Raw genomic sequence first — 27,567 nt, 5'->3', positions numbered from 1 at the left:
GGTCCCAGTTCAAGTCCCAGGCTCCCCACCTGCAGGGGAGTCGCTTCACAAGTGGAGAAGCAGGTCTGCTTCTTTCTCCCTCTCTATCTTATGCTGCACTCTCAATTTCTCTCTGTTCTATTCAATAAAAAAAAATGGCCATCAGGACCAGTGGATTTGTAGTGACAGCACTGAGCCCCAGCAATAACCCTGGAGGTGAAAAAGAAAACATCTGGAAATTTTGAGGGAATATTGCTGTGCAGCTAGTACTCTAAGTAGTTGTGAATTGATTTTGACCAATCATTGTGCCCAGTGGTGGACATCCCCAAAGAATAAGGCAGAATATTGTCCTGTTCTAGTAGGGACTGGAGTGTGTGCTTTGGGGTAGAAGATGGTAAGTAAGAAGCATTGAACTAGCCGGTAAATAGAGTCTCACAGTGTAGATGTATGTATCTAAGAGGTTTAAAAGCCTTGTAGGAAGAGGAGCATCTGAGTGAAGTATTTATGGCTGTAGAAGGCCGGGTAGTTGGGGTGACATCAGGGGAAGTTACTGAGGAGAAGGAATAATAGCCTTAATTCAGAGGTACAGAATCCATTTTGGATATTTTGATATGTGCCTTGAAATATTGTTTTTTTTTTTCTTTTCTTTTCTTTTCTTTTTTTTTTTTTTGCCTCCAGGGTTATCACTGTCGCTCCATCCCTGCACTGCAAATCCGCTGCTGCTCTTGGAGGGCATTTTCCCCCATTTTGTTGCCCTTGTGTTGCTCTAGTTGTAGTTGTTATTGTTGTTACTGTTATTGTTGTTGTTGGATAGGACAGAGAGAAATGGAGAGAGGAGGGGAAGACAGAGAGGGAGAGAGAAAGATAGACACCTGCAGACCTGCTTCACTACTTGTGAAGCGACCCCCAGCAGGTGGGGAGCCAGGGGCTCGAACCAGGATTCTTATGCCGGCCCTTGCGCTTTGTGCCATGTGCGCTTAACCTGCTGCGCTACCACCCAGCTCCCGCTTTTTTTTTTTTTTTTTGATAAAACTATGGGGCAACTAATAGTTGCGTTATCTAACTTTGCTCTCAATTTTTTTACATGCATTTGAAGTTGCTAAACTTTAAGACTAACCTTTATTGGCTTTTGTCTGTTTGTTGGGGAAGAAAATGGAACTTCCGGGACTAGGTGGTGGCGCACCTGGTTAAGCACGCACATTACAGTGTGCAAGGACCCGGGTTCAAGCCCCTGGTCCCCACCTGCAGGGGAAAGCCTCACAAGTGGTGAGGCAGGGCTGCAGGTGTCTCTCTGTCTCTTTCCTTCTTAATCTCCCCCTCCTCTTTCAGTTCCTCTGTTTCTATACAATAATAAAAATAAAAATATTTTTTAAAAAGAAAAAATGTAACTTCCTTCCCCCCACCAAGAATGAAAAAAACAACAATATTACAGAATAGAAGTTTATCTAGATGGAACTCTGATTTTCAGTTTCTTCTGTATGCCATTTCTGGTGATCACATTATTATTATTTTACCATTCTCCTAAATAAAAAAAAAACTCTTGAAAGTTTCTCCATCTTTCCACATAATATTTTATCTTCCTTGAGTATATTCATAGACTGTTTTTTCTATGTAATAATAGAGAAAAATATTGGTAAGGAGAGAGGAAGATATGAGATGGTATTTTCACTACCATTCCAGATGGATATCAATCTATCTATGTGTCTATCAATCAGCCAGTCAATCAATCAATCTATCAGTATTCCAGAGAGCAATCTTGAATGGAATAGCTAAGATTCTATAGGAATAAGTAACTTTTTAACGAGTCACTTAACAATCAATCTCTAAATGTCAAAGTTGTTCTATAACTGTATTACATGAAAAGTATCAAAATCACTATTCAGTATGTTATACATTTCAAAGATGTGTATCAGTACAGAGTGGTTGAAACTTTCTCCATATAAAATATATTTCTCTGCTCTCTGCAGTTGTAAAAAATCAATACTGAGAGCTTTGAATTAGCAGCCTTATAAACTTCTATAAAATCGTTTCACCTGTTCTGACAGTTCTCAAGCTGTACCTTGCTATTGACACCATATCACAAGGGCATTGACTCGGAAAGAGCTCAGCTGGTAGAATTCAGGACTTGCATGCCAGTGGCCCCAGTTTGACCTCCACATATGCAAATGCCAGAGTGATGTAATGTTCTCTTGCTCTCTCCTGTTTCTTATAAAATAAAAAAGAAAGAAAATAGTTCGTCTCATTTAGCTCCTGTTAGAAAAGGTCATAGAGATGCCAACCTGACTTCCCTGGGCAGACGACCTCACCAGTGTGTCTTGGAACCCCACCTCCACAGATCCCTGCCCCACTAGGGAAAGACAGAAACAGGCTGAGGATATATGGATCCACCTGCCAACACCCATGTCTAGCAGAGAAGCAATTGCAGAAGCCAGACCTTCCACCTTCTGCACCTATAAAGATCTTTGGAACATACTCTCAGAGGGATAAAGAATAGGGAAACTTCTAAGGGAGAGGAGAGAGATGGAACTCTGGTGGTGGGAATTGTGTGGAATTGTATCCCTCTTATCCTATAATCTTGTCAGTCATTACTAAGTCACTAATTAAAAAAACAAAGAAAACATTGTGGAGATTAACTGAAGTTACTCTTAATGGTGTTTTTAAGTAATGTAGTCAAAGCCTTTAGAAATGAAAGTTGGTGTATTGTTGTTTGACCTAGGCAGATAAAAAGAACATTTTTATTTATTTATTTATTTCCTTTTGTTGCCCTTATTTTATTATTATAGTTATTATTGATGTTGTTGTTGTTGGATAGGACAGAGAGAAATGGAGAGGGGAGGGGAAGACAGAGAAGGGGAGAGAAAGACACCTGCAGACCTACTTCACTGCCTGTGAAGCGACTCCCCTGCAGGTGGGGAGCCGGGCGGGGGGGTGGTGGTGGCTCAAACCGGGATCCTTATGCTGGCCCTTGTGCTTTGTGCCACCTGTGCTTAGCCGCTGAGCTACTGCCCGACTACCCCCCTTTTTTTTTTTGGAGTTAATGATAGACTAATTCACCCAGAGATCCAAAGCAAGGCTGAGGAGATAACATGATGGTTATGTAAGGTCCCATTTGCAGTCCCCAGCACCATCATAAACCAGACCCGAACAGTGTTCTAGGAGACAAAACTAAACCCAAAATAAAGTAGATCTGAAACAGTGAAGAGAGGACACAAATCGTTTCTATAAACCTAATATATACGTGGAAATGATTATCAGGATGCTGACATGAGTATCTGTATGTTACTTTCTCCTCACTGTTCTTCCAGTCTTTTGTCAGGTCGAGTGCTTTTTTATCTTCCCTACACTTAAAGTACCTAGGATAATGGACCAGACAAGTTAAATATGCTGACTGAAGATCCTGAGACAAGATGGTGTAGGGGAGGGGTCAGTGCTAAGGGTCAACTCTGCATTTTTTGACATAGGATGAAGAGGATGTGTAGTGATGATAATCTGCTCATCTACTATGCAAAACTCTGCTGTCTGGGAATTCCACATTAGGTTAACAATTATGTATTGAATACTTACTGACTTCTACCAGTTGGCTATTCTCATGGTAATCTTTGTAAATTTCAGATCAATAGAGCTCCAAGCTTTGGAACAGATCAGAAAATAGACTATGATGTAAAAAGGGGAGTTTTGCTGAATGCACTGAAGTTACTAAATATCAGGTAAAGTCTTTTTTCCAACTTCTGGAATATTTTCTTCATATCTGGCCCAAGATAGTCACTTGTCCATGAGTTTGGTTTGTCACTTAAATTTTTTTGTAAATTTTCGTTATCTTTACTTATGTATCGGATATTGACAACCAGAAACTGAGAGGGAAGGGGGTGGTAGAGAGGGAGAGAGACGGACGCCTGCAACACTGCTTCACCACTCGCACTGAGGTGGAGACTGGGGGCTGAAACCTGGGTCCTTGTGCATTATGACATGTACACTCAACCTGGTGTGCCACCACCTGGCCCCTTGTAGTGATTTTGTATTTGGATTCTAAATTTTATGATTCTGTTCTTTAAACCTATTCTTTAAAAAAATGTTTTCCCATGTTCTCTTGCGTACTGCTTTTTCTTTTTGTCATCTAGGACTTTGATGTGGTTAAATCATATAACTGACGTAGTTATCTAGTAGAAAGTATGAAGGTGAATTTTAGAGCAATTTAGGAAATCTAGATGCTCTCTCTAACCTTAGAAGTAAAAACTGAGGGAGTCGGGCAGTGGTGCAGTGGGTTAAGCGCATGTGGTACAAAGGGCAAGGACCGGTGAAAGGATCCCAGTTCGAGCCCCCAGCTCCCCACCTGCAGGGGAGTCGCTTCACAGGCGGTGAAGCAGGTCTGCAGGTATCTGCCTTTCTCTCCCCCTTGGTGTCTTCCCCTTCTCTCTCCATTTCTCTTTGTCCTATTAAATAACAACATCAGTAACAACAAGAACTACAACAATAAAACAACAAGGGCAACAAAAGGGAATAAATAAATAAATAAGTAAAAACTGAAATGGGCCGGAGAGTGGTGCACCTGGTTGAGCACACGTTACAATGTGCAGGGACCCAGGTTCAAGCCCCCAGTCCCCACTTGCAAGGGGAAAGCTTTGCAAATGGTGAAGCAGGGCTGCAGGTGTCTCCCTTTCTCCCTCTCTGTCTCTCCCTCCCTTTTTGATTTCTGGCTGTCTATTCAATAAATAAAAAGATAAAAAAAAAGAACTAAAAAACTGAAGTACAGAAGAGTCCTTCAAAGAAGTGGGGGAAAAAAAAAAAAGCACTTTATATATGGATTTTCTACCTTTTTGGCCCAGAGGGCTTTCCACTGTATCATGCTGGCTGAATAACCAGGAAAGAAGCATTTATTAAATTATTTCCCAGTGAAAAGTGTAGGTTAGATTTCTGTCTTAAGGCCAAATAATATTCTGCCATATGTGTATTGCACATTTGTCCGTTAGCAGATGTTTAAGGTGTTTCAGTGTCTCGGCTGTGGTGAATAATACTATGATGCCAATGGGAGTAGAGATACTTCTTTGAGATATTAGATGGAGTATTATTCAGCTTTACAAAAAGGAGGAATCATGTCATCTGTAACAATATAGATGGAATTAGAGAACACGCTAAGCAGAGTAAACCAGATTTAGTTCATCTTTTGATGAAAAATTCTGTCCATGTCCTCTCCCCATTTTTTAAATATTTATTTTATTTATTTATTTTCCCTTTTGTTGCCCTTGTTGTTTTGTTGTAGTTACTATTGTTGTTATTGATGTTGTCGTTGGATAAGACAGAGAGAAATGGAGAGAGGAGGGGAAGACAGAGAGGGGGAGAGAAAGACAGACACCTGCAGACCTGCTTCACCGCCTGTGAAGCGACTCCCGCGCAAGTGCAAGTGGGTAGCCGGGGGCTCGAACTGGGATCCTTGTGCTTTGTGTCACCTGTGCTTAACCCACTGCTCTACTGCTCGACTCCCTCTCCCCATTTTTTAATGGGGCTTTGCTGCTGCTGCTGGGTTTTGAGAGTTCTTTATACATTTTATTTATTACACTGTTATCTTACAGATGGCGTATAGCTTATCTTCTCCCATTCTATAGGGTCTTTCTGTTTCCGTTACGGTTCCCTTTACTATTCAGAAGTTTTTCAGCTTGATGTAGACCCATTGCTTTTGTTTTCCTTCCTAGTGGATTCAAGTCTTTGAAGATATTTCGAAAGCATAGACGGTGACATGTTCTGCTAATGTTTTCTATGTATTTGATGGTTGCTAATCTAAGGTGCATGTCTTTGATCCATTGGGAATTGACTTTTGTGCATGCTGATTATGTGGTGGTCCTGTTTCATTTGCACCTTCATTGAAGAGATATTAATCAGTTTTGATATTCTAATCAGATTTTTCCAACACTGTCAGATGAAATTTAAACTTTTATAGCATACGCAGGACATCTTTTGATCTTTAAATCTACGAGGTACTTTCCCCTATTATCATTAGTGACTTCACAATATTTTACAAAATCTTGAGATCTCAGAGGTCTAACTTCAAACTAAAATTTGATGTAAGTCCCCACACCTTCCAAAAAGATCTGTGACCCCTGCCCAACTAGCATAGTTTTCATGAAGCTTAAGAGATTGTTAGTTGCCATCTTTTAAAATGTTTTGTGTGTGTCTTCTAAATCGCACATATGAGTGAAATCACCCAGCGGTTGCCGTTCTGCTCTTATTTCACTTAGCACGCCCATTTCTAGTTCCATTCAGTCCATCTTGCTCTAAATGATACAGTCTCACCTATTTTGATTGAGTTCACATTCCATTAAATATATATAAATATATATGAGACTTTTTGGCTTAACCCTTACAGATCTTTCCAACCTATCATTTGCTCTTCTCTTTTCCCTTCTTGGGAATTAATTTTTTCTCCTTCTTCTTCCTCTTCCTCTTCTTCCTCTTTCTTCTAACAGCATTGCTCAGCTGGTCAGGAATTAATTTTCCTAAGAACATTTGTGCTATGCTGTTTCATATGCCCACACTTTTACATGCGTTCTCATTTAAGTGTCATTTTAGCATTGTACTTTTGATGAATATCAACTTATTTTTAAAACTCATGGCAAAGTAATACTCATCACGAAAGCTAGCCTTAACCATCTTTATACATACACTTAAAAAATGACTTCAAATACATATCCTATCCTTTAGTGTTTCCTTTTTTGGTAATTTCCTCATCTAAGAAGACAAGACCTAAGGTGTTTGAATTCTCAAGTATTGTTGTCATTTTTTCTGTGCTGGCTTCACGGGTGGGTAACAGACAACCTGAAACACACGGCTAAGCTGAGAACGCAGTTCCATCTTTATTCACGAGCAGGCAAACAGTCCAACACCTAATCACCACACAATGTGCTCCTCCATCTTGCTCCTCCAGTGGCAGAGTCAGGGACTCAGGAAGTACGTAGGGTAGGGGGCAGGAAGAAGGGAGAAGCGCGTAACTAGCAAGGGCTAAACCAAATCTCCCAGAGGTTGGGGGAGTGAGACCAAACCAATGTGAAGCATACCAACAATTCCCCCTTTTCTTTTTAACTAATTGACCATAGTATCAGGAGTGTGGGGTAAATAGAAACCTATATCGTACAGGCATTTTTTTTTTTTTAAAGAGACTGGCACAAACATGGAGGAACAAGTAAGCGAGCAACAAGAACCAGTGTGCTGCCAAGGGAAGGCCTGAGGGGGCATTTCTTGCCTCTGTGGGCAAGGCTTTATCAAGCTAAAGGACCTTTCCTGCCTCTGTGGGCATCTCTTGCCTCTGGGGGCGCTTTCTGCCTCTGTGAGCATTACCTAGCATGGGGGTGTATGGCCTATAGTCCCAAGGCAGCTGGCTGCAGTCTTTGAGAAACCCAGCAGCATAAAGGGAAGCTGCTAGTTTTGTGCAAAGTGTCCAAGAGGTGTACCAGTGAGTCCGATAGAAGTGCCAGTTCAAAGCAGATGTCCACCGAAGAATTGCCAGGGGGTGGAACGTTATATGAGGAAGATCAGCTGCTGGAATTCCGCTTTTCTATAGAGAACTTGACAACTGAAATTCACTTACTTATGAAACAAAACTTGTAGCAGGTTAGAAGTTTACCACAATAAATAACTCGCTGATTATAATTGGTTTAAGTATCTTTATAAATTTGGAAGGTCTTTTTCATTTCATTTTAAGGCTCCTAACCAATCTAAGGGCAATAAAATGTGGTAAGTCAAAGAACCACTGCTAGAGCCTCAGGCATGAGAATCGTTAGCATAACCATTGTGCAATCTACCGTTTCTAATTGAGAAGGTATTTGAGAGCTTTACATATCAACAATGTCTTATTTAACCTTTTGTTACACCCATTTAAGATGGAGACACACCCTAGGTGTGTGCAGGTTTTTTAGACCAACTTAGTTAAAATATATTGCTTGTTAACTAATTTTTACCTTAGACTTTAAATGTAAGTTAATTTTACCTTTATGAGAACTATGTTGAAAACCTTTTTCATTTAACTTTGTCTGGTAAGAATATAGCCTTAAAGTTACATTTTTAACCTTAAAGTTAATGTTTACCAAACTTTAAACACACACATAAACATGGTCTTCAATACACAAGGAGAAAAACTTTTGTTCCGAAGACATGTCATTTTAAACACGAATTTAAATCTGTACTGTCTAGTTGTTCAGGGTTGCATTGTCCAGCGGTGGCTTCTTGCGCAGCTTCAGCTCCAGGAATTGTAGGTTGCCATCTCTGCAGGGATCTCTGTGTATTCTAGCTCCTCTGCCTTCAGAGCCGAGCTGGGGATCTCGGCCAGGGGGCCCAGACCCGGCAGGGAGCCCGCGGTCTCTGGGTGGTCCGGTATCTGCCCAGACTTCATAGCAGGAGGGCGGGCGGGCCAGCCGTGCAGAAGGCGTGGGCCGAGGTGCCTCAGGGTGGCGGCCAGGATAGGCTGCAGCCCTGCCTGCCATGCCCACTTCCCTGCTCCCGGTGGCTGAGCTGTGTGGAGGGAGCCCACGCCCAACGCCCCATGTCCTGCAGCAGCGAGTAGGCCCCGGTGGGCCAGCGGTGGGTGGAAACCACAGTGTGGCCCAGAGAGAAATGTCCCAGAAATAGAGAAACAGTCTCGTGAATAAAGGGCAGAGGCCTTTGGAAACCTCTTCACAAGCAGAAAAGAAGGCCATAGTGGATAGGTAGCCAAATTCTTCACTTATCTGGGGGATGGGCAGGTAAGGCCCCACGTTTGTATGCCATTATGTTGTTTTCTCCGGGCTGGCTTCACGGGTGGGTAATAGAGATGACCAGAGACTCGTGGCTGAGCTGAGAACGCAGTTCAATCTTTATTCATGAGCGGGCAAACAGTCTAACACCTAATCACCACACAATGTGCTCCTCCATCTTTCTCTTCCAGTGGCAGAGTCAGGAACTCAGGAAGTACGTAGGGTAGGGGGCAGGGAGAAGGGAGAAGTGTGAAACTAGCAAGGGCTAAACCAAATCTCCCAGAGGTTGGGGGAGTGAGACCAAACCAATGTGAAGCATACCAACATATTGTCTTGTGTTTAATATTTCAGGACCAGTGATAAAAGGAAAAACTTGGCCAAACAAAAAGCTGAGGCTCAAAAGAGGCTTTACGGTCAAAATTCAATAAAAAAACTCTTACCAGGTTCCTCAGACTGGGAACAGCAGAGACACCAGTTGGAGAGGCGGAAAGAAGAGCTGGTATAAAAATTCGAATAATGTACCCACAACTTGAATTGTATGATTCATTTGTCAGGTTTTATGAGTAAACTGTCTTCATTTCTAGAAAGAAAGACTCGCTCAAGTCCGAAAGCAGGTCTCCAGAGAAGAACATGAAAATCGACATATGGGAAATTATAGGTGACTGTGCTTCAATTTTTTTTTTTAAATAGACTGAAGAAGTGAAGTGTCAAAAAATAATTAGTCTATATATTTTAGCCTGATAGATTTATTTCAAACATTGAATACATTCTGAGAAAGAGCTTTTTGCTTAATTTTTCCAGAGAGAAAAGATACTGAAGATAGTGAATAGGTGGTTTAGACCTCAGAGACTATTAGCCAGGCTTTAGAGACCTTTTGTACTAGGCATTATCCTGTGACCTAATTTGGTTATAATGTATGCTGTTTGAGGAAAGTCAGGTTGCTGGTCTCCTGTTTGAGCTTATATTAATTCAAAGTGGTTGCGGTATTTTGCTTCAAACTCAAATGTATCAGGAGCCAGATGCATAATAAACATGCTTAAGAGAACCAGAAAAGAGACAAGAGAGAAGGACCTGGACTTTTCTGCACTGAGACCCTTGTACAGTTTTACTGTCTGGAGAATGGAAGGAGGCCCCTGAATGCTTTGTGTTCTTGAAAATATTGCCTCTTGTCCTAATCTTTGCCATTGATTAATCAGATTTTGGAATATTTGAGGCCAAAGAACTTTTTGTACACATGGTAAGATTTTTTCCCCCCCTGGTCTTAACTCCATTACCAGTAATGATATTAATATTGCACTGTTGGAAAAGTCATAACACATTTTTTTTTTGCATAGGACAACATAGAAAAACATGTTATAACTTTTCTGAAAACCCAATACATAGTCCTCACACCCTATGTCTAATGAGTTCTCTCTACTAGGGAGTCAAATTTTACCACCCAAAATGAGATCACCAGGGTGAATCCCTCCATCCCTGCAGACTTCAGTAATTAAACTTAGTTCAGAACAACCAGCTTATTCCCCATCACCTCGACTCTAGTACACCCAATTGTAGTTCTCCAAACACCTCTTCCCAGCCAAACCTTTATATACTGAACTTCATGGATGTGTGTAGTTTATCGATAAACTTTAGTTTGTGTTAACAGATAAAAAAGATTATGACTTTCTTATAATTCATTTTTATCTTGGCTCTCTAGGAAAGTGAGTGACACAGATTAGGAGGTCAAAAGATTACAGATTAGGAGGTCAAAAGATTATGTAGTTGGCTTTCACGCATGTGCTGTCCTAGTTTTTCTAAATGAATTGACTTGTCTGATTTTATTATAGACGAATTTATCCGCCTGAAGATAAAACACTCCTTGAAAAGTATGAAAACTTGTTGGCTGTCGCTTTTCAGACCTTTCTTTCAGGAAGAGCAGCTTTTTTCCAGCGAGAGTTGAATAATCCTTTGAAAAGGATGAAGGTAAATATGGGCAATTACAAAGAGAAAAAAGATGAAAACCTTGCACCCAAACCCTCCCTATAAAATATGTTACTTTTAGGATGTATGTTGTCCTGTTTTAACAGTTGGTGCTATATCATAACCAACTAAATGATTTCATAAATGCTTTTTAATAGAATGAATTATAGAGACTCTTGATACCATGTTGCAGTATTAATCTAATGGAATAAACATGTCTTATTACAGAGCTGTGTTTTATGTAGCTGAATAAAAAATTCACTGAATTAAGGTTTGTGATGCTCTCATTATTTCAGTTCTTAATTAGCATTATACATTATTTCCACTCCAATACTGCAGTGGCCTGGTATATTAAAAGTAATTAAATTTCTCTCTCTCCTTCTCTCTCTCTCTCTCTCTTCCTCTTCCTCTCCCCCATCCCACCCTACCTCACATCTGCTTACCTTACTCAGAGATCCTTAAATTATCCACGACAGTATAGTAAACTACTTCACTTATCTATTCATTCTTCTGCAATCTTGGCTGGGCTCAAAAAAAGCTCCTTCAGCTGGTTTTGCTTGTAGTGAACTATATAGTATCATTTATCTGAAAGCTCAACTGTGTCTAGACAGAAGACGACTTCACTAGCATGCCATGCCTGGTGTATCTTCTGTTGAAATAGTTGGAACATCTGAGAAGCTGACTCTTTGTGGTTTCTTACCGGGTTGCTGAAGATCTTTTTTCTTTTTGACTACCATCACTATGAAGTGGTTAACTTAGTATAGTAACCTGGGTTTCCAAAGGGAGGGAACATTTTAAGAGGATAAGTCCGGTGTTTAAGTGCTAATGAATTCCCCTCCTGCATCATGTTTGATATTGTTGGGCACATTAGTTTAAGTGAACTTGTTAAATTGGCTATTACTTTATACTAAGTGCCTATAATAATAATCCCCTTAAATTTACTGTTGCAATGGGTATTTTAAAAAAGCATGCGAAAATATTTTGGGTAGTTTTGTTTTTCTATTTTTACTCAAATTCTGTAATAAAAATCTATATATTCACTTAAAATCTATAATATCTAGTCTAAGAGACAGAAGCAGAAGGAATATGCCGATACTTTTTTCTTCCAAATTTCCTTCTTGACATTTAGCTTTCTTAGTTATGTTTGCTATTTTCAATGCATAGGACTTGCATATCTCTCCTTAAATTTATTATGACATATTTAGTATTTTCTGCCATTACTACCAGCAATAATCAGTGTAAAACATTTTATTTTTCCCTTTGTTGTCAGCAATGGAAGCATTTGATTATTTTGTACAACTAGTTAGCAATTTTTATATGTTTGTTTTTCTTAACTGCCAGTATAAATTGTGTTTGAATTTTTATTTTGGTTATTTGTACATTGCTTGCTTTATTTCCATACATTTAATTCTTTTCTAGGCCTGCAGAATAGCTCATTTGGATAATGCTTATTTTGCTATGTGTCTGACTCAGGCTAGAGCTCATCCCCCTACTGTCCTTAGATCAGTGGTGAGCCAGTAAAATACTAACTCAAGGTTGGCTGTTGTGACTGGCTAAGACAAGTGCATGATTTAAGGACATATATTGTCATTTCTTAAAAAAGAAAAAAAGGCTTCAGTGAATATGGTTTCTTTTCCTTGCTTGCTAATTCTTTGCCTCTGCTCTATGTCTGACTTGTTTCTCTGCCTGAAAATAATGGTCCTGCGTGGTGAAGTCTTGGCAACAATAAAACAGACAAATAACATTTTCATTTTCATTGAAGATTTCTTCTTTAGTTCATTAACAGTAGAAACCTTTTGCTTTCAGTCTCCTGCAATTTATTGATACTTTATTTCTCAGTGTAGTAGTTATTTTACTGAATTATTCAAATCTACTTGAAAATCATAAATATACTACAGGCATTGGGTAAAGAGTTTTTGCATATTTTACTTAACTAAATTTGGGTAGCAGCCATTCAGCTGGTTTAGTAATTACTGAGAAAGATTTGTTTAAACTTCTAACTGGAATCATAGATTTTTTTTTCTTTCATATACTGGGAAGCTATGAAGATGTCTTTCCACTTAGTCTGTTTTATCATTACTGAATATTTGTCTTTCTCGTAGGTAATATTTACCTTCAAACTTGCTTTGTGTGATAACTATAGAATTTTTTTCCATAATTACTATCTGTATGGTGGTGCCCTTTTCTACCTATTTGAACAGTGTACCCTTTTTTACCCATTTACTTTTAACTAATCTATATTATTTTACTTAACATATCTTTAGTAAATAGCATTTTGGGGTTACACAGTCTGTCTTAATCATTTCCTACAAGTATTGATAAAGCTCTATTTATGCAGCCTCTCCTGTTTTTTTCTCTCTCTTTTTTTTTTTCTATCTGTTACACCTTTCTTGCTGCTTCTTTTATTCTTAGATTATCTGTGGGTTGGTAAAATAGCAACTGAAGGTTGGCTATTTGATTGGCTAATACAAGTGCATGATTTAAGGATATATATTATAATTTCTTTTTTATTATTTCTTTATTGGGGGATTAATGGTTTACAGTCAGCAGTAAAATTCAATACTTTGTACATGTATAACATTTCCACATAACAATACAATCCTCTGCCATCATGTTCCAGGTCCTAAACCCTCTATATTGTAATTTTTTTTTAAAAAAGCAACAACTCCATGTTATGCTACAACTATAAATAAAAACCAATAAGGATGAAACAGTATAGTGAAAAAAAAAAAACAAAACCATGTTCAACAACACTAATCATCAGGGAAACAAATTAAAGATACAATAAAGTATCACCTCAGATCTACTAGATGAGTAATGTGAAGATGAGTTGCGAGTCTTGGCATGGGTCTGGATAAAAGAAATACCTATTTGGTAGGAACGTAAATGCTTTCAGTCACGATGGAAGCAACATGGAGATTCTTGAGAGAACTAAAAATAGATTTACTGTGTGATCCAGCAATTTCATTTCTAGACGTATACTTAAAGGGAATAAAAACAGGGTATCTAGGAAATGAATACACTCCTGTGTTTATTGTAGCCTTAGTCACGATAGCCAAGATATGGAAACGACTGATGGACAAATATTTAAAATGCTGTGGTAAATATCTTAATTAATACTTGGTGATGAAAAAGAAATCCCCCCCTTTTTTTTTTTAAACAATATGGATGACTCTTGAGGACATTGTGCTAAGTGAGGTAAATTAGATACAGAATGACAAATATTGTGTCATATCACTTAGTTGTTGGATCTGGAGAAGCCAAAGTTATAATTAAAAAATAGGTAATAAAATGTTGCTTACCAGGAACTGAAAGGGAGAGGCAGAGGAGAGATGTCCCCTTCCCTCCCCCCCCCCCTTTTAGATAGAAAGAAACAATGCTAGAAAGATACCAGAGCACTGAAGCTTCCTCAGTGTGGTGGGGGCCCAGGATCAAACCTGGGTTGTGCTCATGACAAAGTAAGCCCAATATCCAAGTGAGCTGTCTTGCCCTGGCCCGAGAGATATTGCTTAAGAGTACAAACTTGTAATTAGGGTAAGTTCTAGAGCTATAATGTACAACATAGTGAATGTAGATTAGTATTCATCATAATCATCAAACTTACTATGAGTTTTCCACCCATGCTGTCATCCTACATCACTGTAGACTCAACTGAAATCACTATTGGAGAGAGAGTCCATGAGTGGAGAGAAAACTAGCTCTGTGGCGCTCCTCTAGATGGCATGGTCGCCCACTTGACCACTGAAAATTTGAATTTTCTTTGTCTGTTATAGACTCAACCTTTGCATGTCTTCATCCAGACCTAACCAATGACCCGGAAATAGAAAGTGTCCTTCTCATCTTTGTTCTACTAAATCAGTATTTTCCCCCGTCTCTAGTTTGCTTATATTGTGTGTGTGTGTGTGTGTGTGTGTGTGTGTGTGTGTGTGTGTATGTGTGTGGTGTTTGAATCTCACACATGTCTAGTTATACCATTCTGGGCTCCTGTTCATTCAGCAAGACACAGAGGAAAAAGAGACAGAGAGTTAAAGAGATACCACAGCATTGGCATAGACCGTCCCATGTGGTGCCCGGGCTTAAATCTGGACTGTACAATGACGAAGCATGTAGCCTACTAAGTGAGGGAGACATCTCCTCAGCCTCTTACATTGCTTTTTCTCTGTGACTTTCTAATATTCTGAAGACAAAGTATTGCTGGCTTATCTTTTTCTACTTACCTATTATGATAAAAGTATTATCTGTTATGCTTTTCCTTCACCCAAATAAAGAGAATCCCTGAGTATCTCTTTGAGTATCTTGCACTTCTGTCCTTGGAATTCATCATAGGATTATTATTTAATCATATTTTATGACAGTTTTTTGATATTTTAATATCTTTCATGGATTGAGACAAGGAATAATCATTTTGCAACTTCATTGTACTGTGAAGTTTTAGTTTTCTCAAAATTGTTTTTTTAAATGTTTATTTATTCCCTTTTGTTGCCCTTGTTGTTTTATTGTTGTAGTTATTATTGTTGTCATTGTTGGAAAGGACAGAGAGAAATGGAGAGAGGAGGGGAAGACAGAGAGGAGGAGAGAAAGATAGACATCTGCAGACCTGCTTCACAGCCTGTGAAGTGACTCCCCTGCAAATGGGGAGCCGGGGGCTCAAACCAGGATCCTTATGCTGGCCCTTGGCTTTGGGCCACGTACGTTTAACCCGCTGCACTACCACCCGACTCCCCTCAAAATTGTTTTTAAGGGAACAGTGAAATATAAATAATACATAAAATTGAGTGATTCAGGTATAACTACTATACTCCTACTGCTTATCTTTGCTTAGTTTTTGCCTGGGTGAAAGTCTTTATCACTTTTACCTTTGACTTCAGAATGACTCTAGAAAAGAATGAGAGAAAGTATTAGAGCTATAAAATGACAAGTTTTTAAAAAAAATTTCTAAAGACTTTTCTGGTATCATAGTTAAAGTTTTGAAGGCATTTCATTCAATTGTGCTATTATCCAGGTATTAACATTACATTGTCTCTTTTAAAAATTATTTTTATTTGATAGGTTAGAGAGAAGTTGAGAGAAGAGGGGAAAGTAGAGAGGGAACAAGAAAGAGAGACACCTGCAGTACTGCTTCACCACTCATGAAGCTTCCCCCCTGTAGGTGGGGACTGGGGCTTTGGACCCCAATCCTTGCACATGGTAATTAATACGTGTGCTCTACAGGATACAGCAATCACGCAGTCCCTGGACTGTTTCTAAATTAAACTGCTAACCATAAACTATTTCAATAATATAAAATTTCTGTCTGCTGTTCTAAGAATTGTATTAATCATGATGGAAGTGTTTGATGAAATTGTGGTCCAAAGATCAGAATTAACATTTAAAAATTCTAAAACACCAAGCTGTACTTTGGGATTTTTAATATAGTGTGCTTGAATGTAAGGATATATTTGCTTATCATAATTGATTCATGATTGATTTCAACCACATGGCTTTGTCTGTGCCAGCTTTCAGTCGTGTCTTCAAGAGAGCTTGCCATTTATTTATGTGATTCCAGACAATGTTATGATATAGTTCAAGGAGTCCTTACTGTACACTATTTTTGTGGAGGCTATTAAAACTTACAAAAACTTAGATTTACTTAGTGATCACAGTTTTCATTTAAACAATTTAAGGAGGAAGATATTTTGGATCTTCTGGAACAATGTGAAATTGATGATGAGAGACTGATGGGTAAAACACCCAAGCCTCGAGGACCAAAGGTAAATATTCCTGCCTTTATGTATCAAGGATACGGTTGACTTCTGAAGGAACACCCTGCCGCTAGAATTCATGACTTAAAAATTTTGAGGGGAGTCGGGCTGTAGCACAGCGGGTTAAGCGCAGGTGGCGCAAAGCACAAGGACCGGCATAAGGATCCCGGTTCGAACCCCGGCTCCCCACCTGCAGGGGAGTCGCTTCACAGGTGGTGAAGCAGGTCTGCAGGTGTCTGTCTGTCTCTCCTCCTCTCTGTCTTCCCCTCCTCTCTCCATTTCTCTCTGTCCTATCCAACAACGACGACAATAACAATAATAACTACAACAATAAAACAAGGGCAACAAAAGGGAATAAATAAATTTAAAAAAAATATTTAAAAAAAAGAAATTAAAAAAAATTGAGGATTTGAGTTATTGGTAAATGTTTTTAGGCTTATCACTTTGAACATCGTCAGTGTTCAGTAAATATCAGACTATCGGATGGAGAACAAACTGTTTTAAAACCCATGTTGGTACCTTTGTGTATTAAGACACTTTGCTGCTTTGGTTACTTTTCAACTTTTGCAAAGGCAACGACTTGATGAAGATGAAACTCCAGCTTACCCTGTGTGCCGGGGACTTCATAAAATACTCCTGCTTTGTCTTTCATCTTTTACTCTTACATGAGAGGATACAGATGACTTCAGGGAGATCCCAAGGTGGCAACAGATTTCATTATGGTGGATGCTGACATCAAAACCTTTTTTGTTTAACTTAACAGAGAACAAGAAACTAGTATAGAACTGCAGGAACCTTTCCCAGCAGGAGTCAGAAACATATGGTGTGTGTAGTAAACAGTCACTTGAAATAACTGATTTGAAAAAGTCTTGTTGTGGGTTTTGCACATTCTTTTTGAAGTGAGGCTGCCCAACTCCTCTTACCTTTGATTCCCTTTAATGATGGAAGCTGATAATTGGAAAGGTTGGAAACATGATCTTAATGGAAAATAGTAGAATAGAATAGCACATTTTGAATTTCCTTCTGTAGCATCTAACCTCTAAATTCATGCTATACTAATTTTTACATTAAGTCATTTATTTATTTATTGATTTATTTATTGCTTCTAGGGCTATTGCTGGGGCTCAGTGCCTGCACTATGAATCCACTGTTTCTGGAGGCCATTTTCCCCATTTTGTTGCCCTTGTTATTGCTATTGTGGCCATTGCTGTTGTTGTTGTTGGATAAGTCAGAGAGAAATCAAGAGAGGAGGGGAAGACAGAAATGGGGAGAGAAAGATAGACACCTGCAGACCTGCTTCATTACCTGCTTGTAGAGCAACCTGGGGGCTCAAAGCAGGATCCTTACACCGATCCTTGTACTTCGTGCTATGTGCGCTTAACCCACTGTGCTACCACCTGGCCCCCAATTTTTTTTTAAGAAGTATCATGGACATGGAAAAACAGTGTTGCTACATTATGACCAGCGTTACATAACAGGAATCTTCAAAGGCATGAACTATTTATAATCAAGTTGGAAATTGTCCAGTTAACAAAAAAGACCTATAAATTAGACATGTGAATAATACCTCACCTCTTGTGTGCATTTCTGAGTGAATAGGCCCATAAGCTCTGTTCTAAGCTATTGCGTTCCTGTATGTCTCATGATTGACGAATCACTTGTAGTGACTGTTGCTTTCTTTTTCTATTTGTTCCTCTTCATTTGTGTGTGTATGTGTGTGACTACACACTGTACATTTTATACAACACCTAGGATCAAGCTCACTCGTATAAAGTATGCACTCTGCTGTTTGTGCTACCACCTCAGTTCCTTCTTTTTCCTCTTGTAACTCTTCATCCTTTTCATTTCATTTCTCTCTTAGGTACACACACACACACACACACACACACACACACACACACACACACACACACGTTTTGAATGACACCGAACGTGTTTAATGCAAAAAGAGTCTTGGTGAGTGATCTCTTTATACAAAGTGAGGAAAAACTTCTGTTTCTAATTTTTATATTTCTACTACAGATATATTTCCTTAAATCTACTTGTTTGTGTATTCCATGTTTTTTTTTTTCTATTCTGATCATATAGAAGCAACATTTCCCCCCATCATGTCTGAACTGTATCGTTTAAAAAGAATATTTTGCAAAAACAGAAAACTTAGGGAATCACATAAGCCCATAGCAGATTGTAACAACAGTACTTTGGGGACATTTTCAGTCTTCAGTGAAAAGCAACGTGCATAATCAAGGGATTAAGAAAGTAACTAATACGTTAGCATTCATTTTTTAAAAAATTCTATCCAAATAACATTCCTTTCTGTTTCAGCCTCTATCTTCCATGCCTGAGAGCACAGAAATAATGAGAAGACAGAAGTACTGCAGCAGTGACAGCAGCTATGACAGTAGCAGCAGCTCTTCGGAATTGGATGAGAAAGAAGAGTACCAAAACAAAAAAAGAGAAAAGCAAGTGACATATACTTTTAAACAGTCCAACAACTACAAACTCATCCAACAATCTAGTAAGTTAATTTCTTCTAGTGTTTCCTCTTCTGAAGAATGGAAGTGAGATTACTGAACTCTATATCTCCAAATGTCTGATACGGCATTGCTGTTTATCCAGATTCAAGTGGATACCTTTTTCTTATGCTGCCTCTAACTCAGGCTCTCTCCACCCATCCCCAGTGTCTCTACTTGCTACTTCATTGTAAAGACCCACCAAAAGGACTGCATCAATCATACAGTAAAATGGACCCTGCATTCTAGAAAGAATTCATTTGTCAGGTTCCTTCTCTGCATGTGTCCCTGTCCTTTAAGAGTTGCATAAAATATTCTGTTGTCACTGATACACAAAATTCTAATAAATGCTAACACAATCCACGATAATGAATGACAGTATCCAAAGAATCGTGAGCTGTTGCTGAATTGTAGCAGTAGCTTGACATTTTGGTTTTCCTGATAATACACTTTCGGGGTGTCTCTCTCCTTCTCTGGCAGGGTGGCCTCCAGGGGAAAGGTAACGGGCTGGTTCTTTCTTGCTCACGACAGGGGTGACACGAAGTAAAAGACACCAGGGGACTCTTAGCGTGAATCTAGAATCTGAGTCCTTGAGTCCCAGAATCCTAGAGTCCGTTTATTAGCAAAATTGACATGAGTTAAATAGAAAAGCAATGGAGGTAATTATTGTTGAAATATGACAGAAATTATAGGTTTCTTAACAGTCAGCATGCCCCCAAGGTAGGGGGCTGATATGACAGGAATTGATGAGATACAAAACAGTTATTTTCCACAACACAAGCAACTTAATTATCCAAAGGTATTTGAGAGAAGCATAGGGGTTAAACCCGTAGGGTGAGACAGAGAGAAGATGGATATCAAAAGGCCATATAGTTTGGAATTTCTCTTGTCTGGGGTCTGAGGTGTGTGATGAAGTGTGTGATAAGGTGTGTTCTTCTGTGATCAGAAGGTGACTTTGAATGAGTGAATCTGCGACCATGTGGCCTGCAGTTAATGGAGGGAAGTACTGGGGTATCTGTGGGCCTGAGAGTCAAGAAGGAAAGAACCAAGTCTGAGTTTCCCCCCCTTATGCTCACCTTGGTTGAGAGAGACTTACCAAGAGGTTATCTTCTCAGACCTCCATCCAAAGATGGGGGTGGTTCTCCCTAAGCTCTATCAGGCTTACACATGTTCCCAACAATACACATTTTAAACTTGACAAGATGCATGAGGAGCACAGATGCAGTGGATGAATATTTTAGTGGTCTTTTCTTTTTAAATTCTTCCATAAAGATTCATGCTAATGTCTTTGCCTCTGAAAGCTTATATATGTTTGGAGGAGTAGCAATGGCTTAAGGTCTACATCATTTACTTCTTTGCTCATTCATTTAAGATAAGGTTTGCTGAGCACCAGTTCCAGAGTTTGTAAGCTATTTTATCAATTACTTTTCTTGTCTTAAAGGCACTTTTCCATTTGTCTATGTGCCAGTTTAGTTTTGCCTCACTTTTGGATAGTGACACCCTTAGCCTAGATTTTTGTTACTTTTTAAATCCTTGTCCCTTTTGGCCACTATGCCAATCCCTAGCAATAGAAACAGCCAGAGGATCAGGGTAAACAAATAAAGAAAACTGCTGATGTTATTGGCGTTCTAAGATTGCTCTGTATTTTCAGACCAATAGGCTAATGAACTGATATCAAGTACTATGTTAAAAAATGATACAGATTTGAAAATGTTTATAAATGTGCATCCTCATTTTAAAACTGGTGTAGTTAAGTTATTTATATTTTTGAATTAACGACATTTTCTTTTCTTTTTTAAATTTATTTATTTTCTATTTTTTTGCCCTTGTTTTTTTTTTTATTTAAGAAAGGATTAATTAACAAAACCATAAGGTAGGAGGGGTACAACTCCACACAATTCCCACCACCCAATCTCCATAACCCACCCCCTCCCCTGATAGCTTTCCCATTCTCTAGCCCTCTGGGAGCATGGACCCAGGGTCATTGTGGGTTGCAGAAGGTGGAAGGTCTGGCTTCTGTAATTGCTTCCCCGCTGAACATGGGCGTTGACTGGTCGGTCCATACTCCCAGTCTGCCTCTCTCTTTCCCTAGTAGGGTGGGTCTCTGGGGAAGCTGAGCTCCAGGACACATTGGTGGGGTCTTCAATCCAGGGAAGCCTGGCCAGCATCCTGGTGATTGATCTGGAACCTGGTGATTGAAAAGAGAGTTAACATATGAAGCCAAACAAATTGTTGAGCAATCATGGACCCAAAGCTTGGAATAGTGGAGAGGAAGTGTTAGGGGTGTACTCACTGCAAACTCTAGTGTACTACTGCTTTCAGGTATATATTTTGCAGTAGTTTATGGATACGTGTGAACATATGCTCTCTCTCACAGAAACTGGTGTATATCTAGGTTATGGGACTTTGTTAGAAAGTGAACCACCTGAGATGAAATTAGAGTATACTATAAAAGGAAAGGTCTCACCCAAGTAATGAAGCTGAAGGGTTGTCATTCCACTCGTGAAGTCTCTGGACACAGTCTGAGCTGAAGTATGTTGAGGTGGCAATCGTTGCGTTGGTTAGGTTGTGATCGGCGGATGCAATATTATTTGCTATGGATTGGGAGACGCATATGGGAAAGTGGGCCCTATCCAAGGGTTCCAGGACTGGGGGAAGTAGGGGCTCTATAGTGGAGATGTGAGGTTCCTGCTGTCTTAGGGTTCAAAAAGACAATTGATAGTTATATTATCATCACATTATTTGGTAATTGGGTTGACTTTGAAAAGTCCTTTTATTATGGTTTGCTGTACAGTATCCAGTATCTTGTATATAGCTGTGCTATTGGATGCTTCTAATCTACTTGGTCTAGGCTTTTGAGAGAGCCCGCATATCAAATACACAGCCTATATATTAAAAAGATTCAGTTTGTGTTTTGAAAAACTTTGAGACATACAATTGATTTTCCCCCTCTCATATTAATCAACTACTGATTTATATGACTACATTTTGCTAGGAGTGTACATAAACACCATTCCCACCACCAAAAGACTGTGACCCATCCCTCCTACCCACTCCCACCCCCCACTGGCCCAGGAAGCTGCATGTCTTCCCCTCACCACAGGGTTTTTACTTTGGTGCCCTACTTACAATTTGATCAGGTCCTGCTTTTAGTTTCCCTTTCAGATCTTCTTCCTCAACTTCTGTTGATGAGTGGGATCATCCCATACTCATCTTTATCTTTCTGACTTAGTTCACTTAACATAATTCCTTCTAGCTCTGTCCAAGATGGGTCAGAGAAGGTGGGTTCATTGTTCTTGATAGCTGCATAGTATTCCATTGTGTATAAATACCACAGCTTTCTCAGCCACTCATCTGTTGTTGGGCACCTGGGTTGCTTCCAGGTTTTAGCTATTATGAATTGTGCTGCTATGCACATAGGAGTACACACCTCTTTTTGGTTGGGTGTTATGGAGTCCTTGGGGTATAGCCCCAGGAGAGGAATTACTGGATCATATGGAAGGTCCATGTCTAGCCTTCTGAGAGTTTTCCAGACTGCTCTCCACAGAGGCTGGACCAATATACATTCCCACCAGTAATGTAAAATGGTTCCTCTGTCCCCACATCCTCTCCAGCATTTGTTGCTGCTGTCCTTTTTGATGTATGCCATTCTTACAGGAGTGAGGTGGTACCTTAGTGTTGTCTTGATTTGCATTTCTCTGACAATCAGTGACCTAGAGCAGTTTTTCATATGTTTGTTAGCCTTTTGGATCTCCTCTGTAGTGAATGTTTTGTTCATATCCTCTGCCCATTTTTGGTTGGGGTCATTTGCTTTTTTGTGGCTAAGTTTGCTGAGCTCTTTATATATTTTGGTGATTAGTTTCTTGTCTGATGTAAGGCATGTGAAGATCTTCTCCCATTCTGTGAGGGGTCTCTCTGTTTGTTTAATAGTTTCTTTGGATGTGCAGAAGCTTTTCAATTTGATGTAGTCCCATTGGTTTGTTTCTGCTTTAGTCTTCCTGGCAACTGGGTTTGATTCATCAAAGATGTCCTTGAGGTGTAGGTGAGAAAGTGTTTTACCAATGTTTTCCTCTACGTATTTGATTGTTTCTGGTCTGACATCTAGGTCTTTGATCCATTTGGAGTTGATTTTTGTTTCTGGTGAGATAAAGTGGTTCAATTTCATTCTTCTGCAGGTTTCAACCCAGTTTTCCCAGCACCATTTATTGAATAGAGCCTCCTTTTTCCATTTAATCCTTGGACCCCCTTATCAAAGATTAGATGCCCATAGGTGTTGGGATTTATTTCTGGGCTTTCAATTCTGTTCCACTGGTCTGTGTGCCTATTTTTGTTCCAATACCATGCTGTTTTGATGATGATGGCTTTATAATATAGTTTAAGGTCTGGGAGTGTGATGCCTCCATTTCTGTTTCTTTTCCTCAAGATGGTTTTGGCAATTCTAGGTGTTTTCAGGTTCCAGATAAATGATTGTAGTGTTTGTTCTATTCTCTTAAAGAAGCTTGGTGGAACTTTGATGGGTGCCCTTGTTTTTTATTGTTGTTTTGATGATGATGGCTTTATAATATAGTTTAAGGTCTGGGAGTGTGATGCCTCCATTTCTGTTTCTTTTCCTCAAGATGGTTTTGGAAATTCTAGGTGTTTTCAGGTTCCAGATTAATGATTGTAGTGTTTGTTCTATTCTCTTAAAGAAGCTTGGTGGAACTTTGATGGGTGCCCTTGTTTTTTATTGTTGTTGTAGTTATTATTATTGTTATTGATGTCATTGTTGTTAGGACAGAGAGAAATGGAGAGAGGAGGGGAAGACAGAGGGGGAGAGAAAGACAGACACCTGCAGACCTGCTTTACCACCTGTATAGCCATTCCCCTGCAGGTGGGGTGCTGGGGGGTTGAGACATGTAGCTTTCTCTTCTCTTCCCTTCTCTTCTCTTCTCTTCTCTTCTCTTCTCTTCTCTTCTCTTCTCTTCTCTTCTCTTCTCTTCTCTTCTCTTCTCTTCTCCCCTCCCCTCCCCTCCCCTCCCCTCCCCTCCCCTCCCCTCCTCTCCCTTCTCCTCTCATCTCCTTTACATATTATTGGATAGAGACAGAAATTGAGGGGGGAAGATGGAGAGGGAGAGAGACAGAGAGTCACCTGCAGCCCTGCTTCACCACTTGTGAAGCTTTCCCCCTGCAGGTGGGGACCTGGGTCCTGGGTCCTGGGTCCTTGCACACTGTAATGTGTGCACTTAACTAGGTGCACCACCACCTGGCCCCTACATTTTATTTTCATAGTCATTTATAGTCAACTCTTTATTGAAACAAGGATTTTGCTTTATTTTGTATTCCCTAATCTTATAGTAAGGAATATCATATACAATAAAGAATACCAGGAAACGCTCCTTGAGCATTGTCTCTATAAAGTGGTGTCTCTATAAAGTCTCTATAAAGTGGTACAGATGACTCAGGACAAAATACAGAATACATTCAAAATTTCTCCTTATAGATTAATTTGGAAATTCAAACTTGTAGTTTCAAAGGATATAGTTTGGCTGATATAAGGTGATCACATACAAAAATTACACCAAATACATTTCCACATAATTTATATATGTAGATTACAGCTTCTTTATTATTCTACCCAGATATTGTGCACATGCTCAACCACTGAGGTATTTGTTCTCATATGCAGGACAAAGGGTTGCAGTACAAAGATGCCATCTGAGTGATTCAAGAGAAAGACTATTTTCCTTTTGTGATAATGTCTAAGCCTTCATCTTATGTCCTCACAGAAAGCAAAGCCAAATTATAATTACAGCACATGCTTTTCAGTGTCTTCTTAGTAGATTAATCAATGATGTTTTCCAGGGCGGGTGAGGGTAGATAACATAATGGTTAGGCAAAGTCCCATGTTTACCTAGCAACAACATAAGCCAGAGCTGATCAGTTCTATGGTAAAAAAGAAAAGAAAAAAGATGTATTCCCACTCTGGAAGTGTATTTCTTAAAAATAAAGTTTGAGTTTTAAGTTCAGAAGGAAGTTAGTAATTGGAATAAGTTGGAGGCTTAAAATGTACTGTTATGATTTAATAAAACATCTTTTTAATTTAAGATATTTTATTATATTTATTATTTATTGGCTAGAGACTGCGAGAAATGGAGAGGGAAGGGAGTCCAACACTGCTTCATCACTCGCAAAGCTTTTCTCCATAGGTCGGGCCAGGGCCTCAATCCCCACTCCTTTCACATTGTAGCATGTGTGCTCAACCAGGGGACCAACACCCAGGCCTCCTTGGTCCACAGTGGAAGAGGCCCCAAACAGTAAATCAGGTCCTGCATTTTAGAACCTCACTCCACTTGTAGTAATTACTCCTAAAAATTAGATGGTATTTTTCATTTTCTTTTTTAAATTATATTTATAAAAAGGAAACACTGACCAAACCATAGCATAAGAGAGGTACAACTCCATACAATTCCCACCAGCAGATCTCCATATTCAATCCCCTCCCCTGATAGCTTTCCTATTCTTTAGCCCTCTGGAAGTATGGACCCAAGGTCATTGTGGGATGCAGAAGGTGGAAGGTCCGGCTTCTGTAATTGCTTCCCTGCTGAACATGGGCGTTGACAGGTCGATCCATACTCCCAGCCTGCCTCTCTCTTTCCCTATTGGGGTGAGGTTCTGGGGAATCAGAGCTCCAGGACACATTGGTGGGGTTTTCTGTCCAGGGAAGTCTGGTTGGCATCATGGTAGCATCTGGAACCTGATGGCTGAAAAGAGAGAAAAGAGAGTTAACATATAAAGCCAAACAAATTATTGACTAATCATGAACCTAAAGGCTGGAATAGTACAGATGAAAAAAGTTGGGAGGTACTCCATTTTGTAGATAGCTAGTAGGCTTATTTTAGTTATATTCCAAAGACCCTTTGGCTATGTTAGTTGTTTTTTTTTTTTTTTTTTCTTCCTTTCCCCTGAGCCTGAAGTCTGATATGCAGGTGGATCCAAGTTACTGTCTGGGGAGATGATGTCATGGCTGGAAACTGGACCAGAAAGCTGGGTCAGGGAAGAGAGTAGTTCCCAAATATGGGAAAGGTGTATAAATATTGTTGACTGTAAACCCCATCAATTTGATCTGATCTGATCTGGGGCCCATATTCAGCTTAGGAGCCGATGTGACCTCTGCATCCCTGTAGATCTGAGCTCATATTCTGTGGTCATGAGAAGGAACGTTCCAAGTTGCCCCAATATCAGGACCCTTCTTCCTCAGGTGTAGCATAGAGGATGTTGTCCAGCCTCAATAAAACATTTTTTATAAATTGTGCCACCTCCCAGACCAATAAAACATCTTTTATAGCTGTATGAGCTTAAAATTTTCTGTACTCTCATTGAATTAAATGAGTACAATTACTATATTTGACTTAATGTCCAGATATACATTAGAAATACATTGCTAAATATAAAATTTATGCCCAATCCCTTAATAAAGGTGTAATTTTTTTCAGTGGCTAATGAAGTGAAATATTTGATTATTCAGCCTGCCTTTATTTGAGTTTTATTACATTATCTAACTAATGAAGATCAACATATTCCCCTAGCAAGAGAGGATTAAGGATGTAGGGTGAATAGCATATACAAACCAGAAAAATATATATAAAAGTGTTCATGTTATTAAGTAGCGATCTGTTTCCCTGTGGGAAGAATTAAAATTTACTTGTAATAGTGGTTCTCTTCTTTAAAAATTCTCAATGTGCAATGGACAAGATATCCTATGCTTTTGTTTATATGTTTCTTCTGATGTGAAGTCTTTAGATTATGATATGTTTTCTTTCACTTAAGCTCCCTCTCCCCCTTGGACTTGAAAAGTAGTTTTCTTTTATTCTTCTCTTGTGAATAAGATAGCTGTCGTCTACTCTTATAATAACTAATTATATATTTAAACTCCATTCATATAATTGTTTTCATTCTCTTTTATTATTTTTCTCATGGGCCCTACATAGTATAATTTATTCATTTATTCTCATCACCATATAGACTTTCCCCATTTCTCCTTATAATTCTTATAAGATATTTTACTTCTAATGTATATGCAGACATAATGGGTAGTCAGTATAGCACAAGATGAGCAGACAGTATCATGATATTGTCGAAATCATTGGAATTAGAAGAATAAGGATTTAAACCTACATTTGATCACTTCCTTTCTTTTTGGCTGTTGCAAGTGTTTCATTACTCTGGGCTATTTATTTATTTTTAAATATTTATTGATTCTCTTTTGTTGCCCTTGCTGGTTTTTATTGTTGAAGTTGTTGTTGTCGTCATTTTTGTTGGATAGGACAGAGAGAAATGGAGAGAGGAAGGGAAGACAGAGGGGGAGAGAAACATAGACACCTGCAGACCTGCTTCACCGCTAGTGAAAGATTTCCAGGAAACAGAGATAGATCCCTGCTTTAGAGGATTTCTGTGACAATTAAGAAAAAATATAGCACCAGGACTTGGTGTTAACGCACCCAATTGAGTGTGCATGTTACAGTGCGTAAGGATGCGGTTTCGAGCCCCCGTCTGTCCTCATCTACAGGGGGGAGACTTCACTAGTAGGGCTGCAGGTGTATCTCTGTCTCTCTTCCTCTCTGTCACCCCCTATCCTCTTGATTTCTGGCTGTCTCTATCCAATAAATAAATATAATAAAA

At 39.3% G+C, this 27,567-nt stretch overlaps 1 protein-coding gene across 8 annotated transcripts in view; it reads left to right on the top strand.

Moving 5' to 3' along the window:
* The window catches only part of TTLL7 (tubulin tyrosine ligase like 7), a 160,559-nt gene that overhangs the window by 77,151 nt on the left and 55,841 nt on the right, over nt 1-27,567 (top strand). For all 8 annotated transcript variants that reach the window (XR_009552641.1, XM_060202248.1, XM_060202244.1 and 5 more), the window contains 6 exons: nt 3,592-3,686; nt 9,048-9,195; nt 9,281-9,354; nt 10,523-10,658; nt 16,319-16,405; nt 18,722-18,914. Coding sequence is in view for 7 of the 8 variants with exons in the window: in XM_060202248.1 (XP_060058231.1) it covers nt 3,592-3,686; nt 9,048-9,195; nt 9,281-9,354; nt 10,523-10,658; nt 16,319-16,405; nt 18,722-18,914 (733 nt within the window). In the remaining variant the exon portion in view is untranslated. The remainder of the gene's footprint in view (nt 1-3,591; nt 3,687-9,047; nt 9,196-9,280; nt 9,355-10,522; nt 10,659-16,318; nt 16,406-18,721; nt 18,915-27,567) is intronic.

This window comes from Erinaceus europaeus, chromosome 11 (genome assembly GCF_950295315.1).
Source record: "Erinaceus europaeus chromosome 11, mEriEur2.1, whole genome shotgun sequence".
NCBI classification, from domain to species: Eukaryota; Metazoa; Chordata; class Mammalia; order Eulipotyphla; family Erinaceidae; genus Erinaceus; species Erinaceus europaeus.
This window is presented reverse-complemented; position numbering and strand designations above follow the sequence as displayed.